The sequence below is a fragment of the Geospiza fortis genome, unplaced genomic scaffold (genome assembly GCF_000277835.1).
Source record: "Geospiza fortis unplaced genomic scaffold, GeoFor_1.0 scaffold491, whole genome shotgun sequence".
Classification (NCBI taxonomy): domain Eukaryota; kingdom Metazoa; phylum Chordata; class Aves; order Passeriformes; family Thraupidae; genus Geospiza; species Geospiza fortis.
In genome coordinates this window covers 757,630-768,016 of record NW_005054390.1, presented here as the reverse complement: position 1 = coordinate 768,016, position 10,387 = coordinate 757,630, and the positions used below count along the sequence as shown (strand labels likewise).

The window sequence follows — 10,387 nt, the reverse complement described above, 5'->3', positions numbered from 1 at the left end:
TGCATGGCAAAGCTGTTCCATACTTTCCTCCCTTGAGGGCTAGACATAATCTGACTTCTGATAATTCTCTGGAAGGGACCTGCAGGATGACCCATTTTAGAACTTGGTATGTGGTCTTGGTGGGGAATGGTAGGAAGACATGCAAAATCAGTAAACCTACATTCTGTGGTTAGCGTTAATTTATGTAACTGGCTTCCATTTTGAACACAGAACATTCATTCTCAACCTTCATGTAAATCCCTTTCAGTCTCGAGGGAATAAATTGATCCTAGAAATTAGCCAGGCTCCCCTGTTCACTGTGAAAGAGGTTCTGTTGGGCTGCAACTCTTCTTCATGGTTCTGTCAAAGCTGTGGGTGCAGCTTAAGAACATGCTAAGCATTAAAGCAGAGTCTTGAGCAGGAAGTATAAGCCAGTTTAGGAAGATCTGTATTTCAAGCAGGGTGTCAAGCAATGTTCCTCAGCCAACATGTTTCTGAAAAACTGAGTTGCAGAAAGATGAAAGAATCAGTCTTAAAAACTCGCAGCGATTCATCTAAAAAGGAATAGTTCTTTCAGTCTGTTCTGAGAATTGAACAAATAGAAGCTTCAAAGCCAATTAAGTGCACAGGTGAATTTAAGTAACCATCTTAGAAGGCTGCCCTTGCAGAGTTTATTTGGAGATGGTTTTTTCAAGGGAGAAGGTGGTGGTTTGTTCTGTTCTGGTGGTTTTGTTTTGTTTCAAGGTTTTTGTTTTGTATTGTTCGGTGAGGTTTTTTTGTTTTATTCTTTTGTATTTGTTGGGGGTTTTTGGGGGGTTTGGAGTTTTTTGGATAAAAGTAAGGAAAGAGTAGTTAGGTGCTTTATGTCTGCTATGTAGTAACTTTAGGCTCCAACTCTGGACTCTTAAAATCTTCTCAGTGCTCTCTGAATAAGTAAGCCCAAGGAGTTTTCTATTTCAGGGGCCACATGATAAACAGAACACTCAACAAGTTTGTATCTCTCTTTTCTCTACTTAAACACTGAGATGACTTACACCACTCACCCTGTGCTGCCATTCCTGTCCCTGCCTACTAGAGTACTTTAGCAGTGTTCAGCCCTAGGACAGGAGACGAACCTGAAACATTGGATTGTGGCTGTTGCCTTTATGTTCTCTCTTGTAGGAAATCCATCCTCCAGTTGAACCCAGCTTACCACCCTCAAGTTACCCATCATCTTTTATAATATCATTATAGCCACAGACAACTTCTCCCCTCAGTTTATTATGAAAAGGACCTCCTTTGTACAGGCTCTGGCTAGATTATGAATTCAGGTATTTCTGCTTACTTAACAGTGGGTCTCAAACCTGTAGCTTAGAGACACTTTGGCTTGAAAGCCCTTTTAACTGGTTTCTTTGACCTAAAACGTGCTGAGGAAAAATTAGCTTACTTGGGTTGACAAAAGTGATAGTGAAAAATTACCTTCAGAAATGCAATTTGATTCAAGCAGTTTTGTAGATATACCTGGTGTGAAAGGATCTAATAGCAAAGAATACAGAGTATTCCTGTTTTTCTGGGACAGTTAGTTTTGCACAGGATGAGAAACAGACCAAGAAAACTTGATGATGTGCAAATTGTTGTGAAGGAGGAAATCTTACATCAACCAGTTATATGTGAGCTGGATACACAAAGTGAAAAGAGTGTCAACATGTTGGAATTTCATAAAAAGATGTTTATCCTCAACTGGTTAAGTGGCCCATTTTTCCTATCTTTAGTTAAATAGTGCACATTTGTGGATGACTAGACCTTTTGTGGAGGGTTAACCCTGGGTAGCTGATGGGTACCTATCAAACAGCTGACCCTCTCCTCAGCAGACCAGGAGGAGAAAATGGGATGAGAAAATTCATGGGTTGAGACAGGGACATTACTCACTGGTATCCACAACAGATGAAACAAACTGGCCTTGGGAAAATTATTTTATTACCAATTAAATTAAAATAGGATAACCAAACACTTTCCCCCAACCTCCCCTTCCTTCCCAGATTCATTCTTCTGCCTTCTCTCTCACAGTGGTGTAGAAGAACTGGGGATAGTCAGTTAAGAGTCTAAAATTTCCTCTCTGCTTCCTTCCTTTTCTCACTATTGCCCTGCTCCAGGATGGGGTCCACTCCATGGGATACCGTCTCTCATAAACTGCTTCAAAGTGGATTCTTCTCTTGGTGGGGTGGTCCTTCAGGAAGAGACTGTTCCAGCATGGATCCCTGTGGGCCCACAGTTGCTGCCAGAAATCTGCTCTCGCGTGGGCCCTTTGGGCTGCAGTTTCCTTCAGGGCTCATCCATCCACCTGCTTACTGTGGGTGCTCCAAGGCTGCCACTGTGGGTATCTGCTCCAGCATGCTCCACAGTGGGCTGCAGGTGTAGAGCCTGCTTCCCCATCATCTAAAAGGACTGAGCTGCTAAGCAGTACCACAGCAGTAAGAGGCTAATTAGCAAGACTTAGTATATAATTTAATGTGTGTATTTACTTGCATTGAGCCACAGGCTGCAGGGAATCTCTGTTCCAGTGCCTGGAATACCTCTGCCTGCTCCTCCATTATGGGCCTGGCTGTCTGCAGGACTCTTCCTCACTCATATTCCACAGCATTTTTTACTCCTTGTTAAATACATTACAGAGAGTAGGCATCAGCTTTTGTTTGTTGGAACTGGCTCTGTCTGACACAGCCCTCCCTTGCCACCACACCCTTGCCACCTAAACCTGCTACATCTCTTTTCACAGCAGCAGGTGGATGTAACTTCAAAGATGCACTAAATAAGGCAAAGGCTCGATTCCTTCATACTGTAAAAAACAAGCTGCAGGAGTATAAAAAACAATTTCATCAGGTGGTTTCTCTGAGAGCTTTGTCTCTCTAAGATGGCCTACCTGAATGGCTTGCAGTCAGAAATAGTTCCTTTTCACAGGAGTAACTTCAAGTAAAGTTGAATACATTTGTCTTTTAATTACAAGTATAACAGCAGCGAAATCAAAATACAAAATTAGCATGTAAGGTTTGCATAGAGATAATTACTACTAAAGAAGTACAAACTTCTAAAATTTCACAACTGAAAAGATTTACCTGCTAAACAACAGTAGCACAGTAGTAAGATATGAATATTAAGAATGTTAATTTCTCAGTTAATGTATGTTTTACTTGCACAGATCCAAAACCTGAACAGCAGAATGCTGACCAGGATGGGCTTGGCTTACATCATTACCACAGAACCACAGAAAAATATGAACTTGAAGCACAGTTTTTATTTCTTTTAACATAGATTAAGCAGGTTTATCATAAAAAAAGCTTTAAGTATTATCCCCTTAAAACAGTAATGAATTTTGACGTCAGGTCACAACAGACTTGTAGGTATGATAGACATTATCTGTAACCAGTAGCTACAATGCAGAATAAGCTTAATGCTGGGACTCAGACTGAGTTTCTTTCCTCTAACTTCAGTCTCAAGTTTCAACTCTTAAAATGAAGTTCAAGTTGCGTTCATTAATAGCTCCAGCTTTCCACGTAATACTCGCAATTATTGCACTTGTACTGGTTGTATTGGCTTAGAAAAGCCATTCTAAAGCAACAGTTTAATAGCTGTACATTTTAAAGCACTTGATCTTATCTACAAAGGAAATAAAGATGATGAAACCACAATTCATTTAAAACTTAATTGTGAATAGTCTTAATTTCAGAGTTTAAATGGATGTGCATTTAGTAACTACACTAGAAAAGCAACAGATGCTGTAACTACCCTACGATGACTAGTTTGGTCCATGTCAGTAATCAAATGATGTTATAAAAAATAAACTAGTTTATCGTGTATAAAATGAGTAATGTTGCATTTTTGTTCAGATTGCACAGTACAAACAAGCTAATATCTAAATTAATACTGTTACAGGTAGTTATTACATAGGGACAGCAGCTAGAAAAAATAAGTACCTCAAAGCAACAGACTTCTGCAGCCAGGTTTTCATAACATTGTATGAAAGTTAAATATGTTAGAAGTATGCATATTATAAAATGTTTGAAAAATGTTTAAGTATGAGCTGTTAAACTAGTTTTCCATAGCAAGAGTATATGATGATTATTTACATTTAAAAAATCCATTTATCAGAAAAGAATTTACAATTAAATAAATAACCTTCAGCAGTCCCTTAACCCAACTACAAGATCTGTTAAGTGGCAGTAAAAAAACAGGTAAGCCACCTTGTGTCAATGTTAGGTCAGTAAAGTATGCCTCATCCAGAAAGAAGTGCAACTCTGCTTTAACTTTACTAGTCATCTAGAAACATGCAAATACACATAAGTACCTCCAAATATGGTACAGTCTTGAGTATTTGTACAAGATTATTCACAAAAACATACAATATATTTTACAGTCCTTTAATACAAAATATCGGTATCAAACCAATCTGAACTGCATTGATCAGACATTTCTTAGGCAGGCAAGCTGCAAAGAAAACAGTTTTTATATTTAATCCCCTCTTCGCCTTTTAAACTCAAGCAAGATGTAAGTAGTTTCTTCGGAACGTGTTGGTGATGTAAAGGTACTGATGAACATAGGCTGAATCTGTCTCCACGTGTGTTCACTCTCCAACACTATTTAAAAGTATCAAAATGTAAAGCTGCAGTCTGGCCATTGCATCAAAAAAGAGTCACACCTCCTTTTGAAATTACTTGATGAAATTGGTGTTTAGTTATCCCCATTAAAAATTTCAAAGATTGAAATATTAAAAACCCAAAACAAACAAACAAAATTAAAAAAAGAGTTCAAATCCAAAACACAGAAGCAGATCTAGGAGCTGGTTTGCTTCCTTTCACACCTGAACAAATGGAAGTTTTTCACCTTCCATTTAAGACACAACACAGTCATAACTGCCTTCTTGGAATGAATCCTCATCCTCTGTCTTAGCCTTGTCCTCTTCATGTCTGCTTGCACTGCTGCTTCCAGCATCACTCTGAGGATTAGTGCCATGGCTAGATGAAGTCCTGCTCTCCTCAGCTCTTGGGTTTGCTTGTTCAGGAACCTTAGAAGGATTCACTGGCTGAAATGCTTCTGGTTGTACTTGCTCTTCTACTATTTCATTTAGTTTCTGGATTTGTGGTTTGATGATACTTAGAAATGGCTTGTACCCAGGGCTAGGAAGAGAATGGGATGAAACACCATAAATGAATTAAAATTAGTACTTCTGTCATGTGCCTGAAAAGCAGAAATGTTTACAAATAAAGAGAAAAAGGCAACCTTGATCAAACAATAAAAGCTGGAAAGCTGGTTGCTCTAGGTTTGTTTTGGTTTGGTTTGTGTTTTGGGGGTTTTTTTCGCAGTCTCTGAAGTGAGGTTTCAGATAAGGCTAAGGTAATAACTTTTGTTACTTTTTAGGTAACAAAATATCTACAGCTCAAGTGAAAATGAAAGTAGAAAGTAACACTTACCAATCCGTAGAAGCCCACTTGTCAACAGCATCTAGGCCAGTCTTGATATTCTGACAGATTTCTCCATCAATATCAGAGGACTGCATGATACTGAAAACCTGGTTGATAACTGAAGTTTCTCTGAGAATAAGGCCTATGACAACACACCAATCCAGACATCCTGCTTCCATGAAGATATGTAGCAAATACCTATATGGAAAGAAAGGCTGTTTATTTTTCTACTCCCAAGAGAAAAACTGCAGTGTGATTGTGTAGATTGTTTCTTTCTCCAAATGCTGCAAGCCAGCAATTCTCAGTCTCAAAGGTGTCATTACTTACCGCAGCTGCACCTGTGACTTGTGTGGCCCTTTACTGGCCAGCTCTAGAGAGAGCTGCTCAAGCTCTGACTGAGTTAAACTTAGACTGGAGAAGTTTTCATCCACCATGGTCCAGTCTCCATCCACCATAGAACTTGTTTCAGTCAGGTCCGTTGCTGAACCAATGCTGCATTCATCACCTATCAAAAACACTCAGAAACATAAGGAAAAAAGAAACTACTTACTTTAGTTAGACTCAGGATTTCTGAACTACTTCCTATAATAATTGACAAACAGTAATGCTTTGCGGTGCATCACAGTTACTTCAGGCATATCGTCCATCCCGCTTCAGCATTCTTCTTGTCACACTGGATGGTAGAACTAATGTTGCAGGAATGCAATAGTTTTTTATCCAGTAAAAATAATTCAGGAGAATTATTATCAGTAAGGCATCCTAGGTATCTGCTGGCAATCATCATAAAAGCACCAATACAGCATCTTGCATACTATAGTCCTAGAATTAAGTTCAGGAAGGGTTACAGTCTGTCTAAAATTCTTCTTATTTAACTTTAAATTTTGTTAAAATGAAGTTTTAATATAAAATTATTTTCTTCACACAAAACCACGAAGATTTTGAATGCTTTGTAATGTAAATATTTACCAGCACAAAATATAAAAAGAAGTATTTCCAGTAAAAACGTGAAGAGCACGTGCAGTAACAGAATTTTCAAAGGAACAGTAACAAAGCTAAAAACATTACAGTGGTGAGTCATGAAGGCACCTGCTCTTGAGAACTATTTCCATATTAAAGCATATACATCTTTTCTTGGAAAACATTTAGGAAGTCAAAAGGTTATTCGATTATCTTCTTGCCCGTAAATACCAGTGCTGGATTAGTAATTTATGAAATTTTTATTAGAATTCAGCTTGCAATGTTTTGAAGGCTATTAATTTGGTTTCTTTAGAAATAAACTGCTTCAAAATGTGTAGCAAAGTCCATTGAACTCAAAGGTCTTCATCCAGCTCAGAAAACAACCCCCACATATACCTGTTTATAGAAAGAGCAGTAGAGGCAGACAGCAGTAAAGTCAATGCAATGAAAAGAGATACCTATTTTCTTGCAGTCTCCAGATTTAAAAAACATGAGAAACAGGAGTGAAATAAAATGAGACCGTGCCCAAGCAGACAGAAAACATCTCCAAATGCTCTGAATCTCACAGCGGGCTCTACAGTTGTAAAAATTAAGAAATTGTAGCTCACCCTACATACTTAGATCTTTGCCCTAATGGAGTGGAAATCACATGATTTAGATGCTGTTGAAAACATTCTATGCTCAAGGACAAGAGGAAGTATACAAAAATTAAAAAAGACTACAATGGTCTGACAAACTCTTCCCATATCCTTCTGTGTTCAGAAAAAATACATACAAAATACAAGTTCTATTTTAGTAAGCTCATCATACATTGCATCTTCTAAAAAGCAATTTACATAAAGCCTTTGGAAAAAATACAACTATATGGATCTCTAATTTCCTCAACTTCCTCAATAAGTAATATATCTAATATCATTCTTAGGAAACCCAAAAGCACAAAGTTCATGCAATTAGAGCTGTTCCAATCCATGCAAGAGGCTGATTTATGCAAGAGACAAGGAAACAAAAAACCACAACATAGGACACTCTTCCTATCCAGACTGAAAAAATACTGAACTTCAAGTTATCACCACAGATAGAAAATTCAGCAAATATCTATTCCATATTCAACTTCATGTACTTAGAAATGTACAACATGGGCATTACCTTTCTGTTGTAAAAATTTCAGTTCACTTTTCAGTAAGTCCTTTCTTTTTTTTTCCTGAATTTTTCTTGTCAGTAGTTGAGAAGGGACAATACAACAGTGACACACAAATATCAAGATATAAGCACACACTTCACATTCTTCCAATGAGCAGACAGAAGGAAGAGTGACTAACCTTTACTCAGCAAAGGAGAAAGGAATGCATCTTGCATGTGTGGTCCATGGGATGAAACAGTATCAATCTCTCTCTGAGAAGAGCTGATAGTTCCAAGCCAGCTACGACTGCGAGGTGTGTTTGAAATCCCTGTGTCCATTTCCATGTTTACAAAGGTGTCTGTAGACTGAGATTTTAGTAGCTGTTCCCCCACAGCTAAAAAAATCAAAACACACCATAGAAAAATCATGTAAGTATCCACAAGGAAATTTAGACTGTTCTCTCCAGGCATTTCCGGAAGCTAAAACTTGCATCTAAGTCAATATTCAGGGGACCAATGAAATTCAAGGGAATGCAGCAAGTTTAGGCATTTCAGGAATTTCTGACCAGCTTTTTATGAGAGCACGGGCATAAAAGAAGTATGATGTAATAAAGTGTTAGCATCAACAGAAGTAAATAATGATGCTGTTACTAAAAAGAGGAAGACTTGGCAGCAATGTCAGCCTTGCCATATGGAGATAAGGTAGCAAGTGTCAACTTTGCTGTGAGGAGGTAAGGTAGTGAACTGAGAGATCAGTAACATAAAGGAGGTTTAGAAGTCTTCAAAGTTCTTACCATCAACAAAGTAAATTTCAAACATTAGGAACATTACTATTTATTTTTTAAAAAGTTAATCAAAAGGTCATCAAAAGACTACAAAAGAATATTGAATTTAGTAATTTTCTGCAGCAGAATTTACACTGAAGCAATTTCCATGTTGAGTTCAACATCTACAGTGATGTCCAATTCAGTACCTGAGAAAGCAGGAGGAGATTTCAACAGAAATGGTAATCACACAAGAGAACAGAATCTCTTCAAAAAATACACTCTGTGTGAGAAAGCTATGCAGGTGGAAAGCCTCAGCCTGTTCTTATCTTGGCTAAACAGAGGCAGAACAGACTGAGATTCACAGATGTAGCACTGCAGGAGGGAAATCTGAGTTTGAAATCTATCAAACTCAGATGTTACTGTACCTGTCTTGTACTTTCCATTCTTGAAAGGTGAATTAATGGATGAAGCTGGTATAACTGGAAATGGCCAGAGGAAATCCTTGTGTAGCTTTTTCAAAGCACACACAAAATCCTCCACACGGGCAGCTCTGGCTCGCTCCTTGCACAACCAGCCGATCAGCTCAAAGCCCAACTGTGCAGCAAAGCAGCCAAGGTCTTTCAGCTTGATTTCCTCCAGCAGACGCCGAGCATGCCGCCAGAGCATCATGTCAATGTACATGTTCTCAGCACAGTCACTGTCTTTACTCCACCTACACACACAGCACAGAACAGCCAAGTGAACACTGATAAAGCTGAGTCACAAAGGCCACAACTGCAGAACACTGAATCACCAGAGTAGTAAAAGGGGAGCTTTCTATATAACAGCAGAAGCAGTTTCCCTAATTCCTTGCTGTTTGCATTCTCTAAAAGGTCCCACTGCCTCAACAGGTAGGTGAAATAAAGGATTTAAGTTACAACAGCAGCAGTTTTTATAGAGCCTTAAACTATTAGCAATGCAGAAAAAAGTAAAGTAGGAGATAAAAGGCAGATGACATTGCAAAGTTTAGAGAAGTAGTCAAGTATTGGCCCACAGCCCTTCCTATCCAAACCTTTAAGACAGTACTCTCTATTAAAAATTCCTAAATTCATAATTTATACTAGGATGGTTTTAGAAATCAGGATGGGGAAAAACGCCAAAGCAAAGACAATCATTTCAGTTCAATCCTACTTCTGAACTGTAATACCTATCAATATCAAGTCAGTATACAGCAGCTTTAGAGGGGTTCACCCCAAGGCATAAAAGGTTCTATTTGTAGCTTGGAAACACAGTGCCAGATCAAAATGTGCACAGTAGCAGAGCAGTACACTGTGATGCTGTGAACTGTGAGCAGTTCAAAATGTATTGTTCAGAAAACGAGGTCCTTTAAATATGTGACACGTGATCTCACTAGCTACTTAAATTACTACACATGTAATGTGTACCACATCCAGTGGTTTCAGAGTCTTTGGGTCAGCAATATCTAGGTAAGCATGCCTGTGCATACATACAAACATACATATATGTATTTACATGTGTGAGAATATATTTTCTCAAGAATGTTATGAGACATAAACAGTACAAAAGTTGTGGAATTATAAATACAAAAAATGTAGAAGGAGATTATGACAAATCTATCAAACCATTTATTTCTATAACTTAAATTAGTAAGAAGTTAGTCCTCTACCTAATAAAGTGGGGAATGAAAAGACATTACCTTTTTCCAGATGGGCCAGAGGGCATACTCAGTGTTTTTGTCAGATTAAATTTGCTATGGAGATTCTCCGCTGATTGGGATAAACTAATGCTGCGATGCCTGAAGAACTCAAAACCACTACTTGAACTAGGTTCCTAAAAGCAAGAAAACCAAAACATACACTGAAAGGGCCAAACATGATATATAACATGAAGATTAATCATACAAGGCTTGATGCACACTATTTACTTTTCTCATCACAAACCTGAGTTGTTGGTGTAGCTGGGGGTGTTTCTGTTTCTCCAGAGCCAATGGCTTTAAGAAATCTAATCATATGACGACAGAGATCCCACTTTCCCTGCTCTAAGGCAGTATTAAACAGGAGAGTAGCATGTTGTCTGCTAACTGCTGGAACTTCCATATTCTGCAAGCAACAAAGCATAATTAAGTGATTTACT

General features: G+C 38.2%; 1 protein-coding gene across 8 annotated transcripts in view; it reads right to left on the bottom strand.

Moving 5' to 3' along the window:
- Positions 1-2,926: 2,926 nt before the first annotated feature.
- Positions 2,927-10,387, bottom strand: part of RIC1 (RIC1 homolog, RAB6A GEF complex partner 1) — a 46,533-nt gene continuing 39,072 nt past the window's right edge. For 5 of the 8 annotated variants that reach the window (XM_031060761.1, XM_031060764.1, XM_031060763.1 and 2 more), the window contains 7 exons: positions 10,195-10,353; positions 9,951-10,084; positions 8,680-8,966; positions 7,688-7,882; positions 5,739-5,928; positions 5,421-5,609; positions 2,927-5,126 (listed from right to left, as the gene is read on the bottom strand). In XM_031060761.1, the coding sequence (XP_030916621.1) occupies positions 4,841-5,126; positions 5,421-5,609; positions 5,739-5,928; positions 7,688-7,882; positions 8,680-8,966; positions 9,951-10,084; positions 10,195-10,353 (1,440 nt within the window). In that variant the 3' untranslated portion in view covers positions 2,927-4,840. Of the gene's footprint in view, positions 5,127-5,420; positions 5,610-5,738; positions 5,954-7,687; positions 7,883-8,679; positions 8,967-9,950; positions 10,085-10,194; positions 10,354-10,387 lie in introns of those variants that run through there. The other 3 variants (XM_005425577.2, XM_031060765.1, XM_031060768.1) reach the window with 2 other exon arrangements.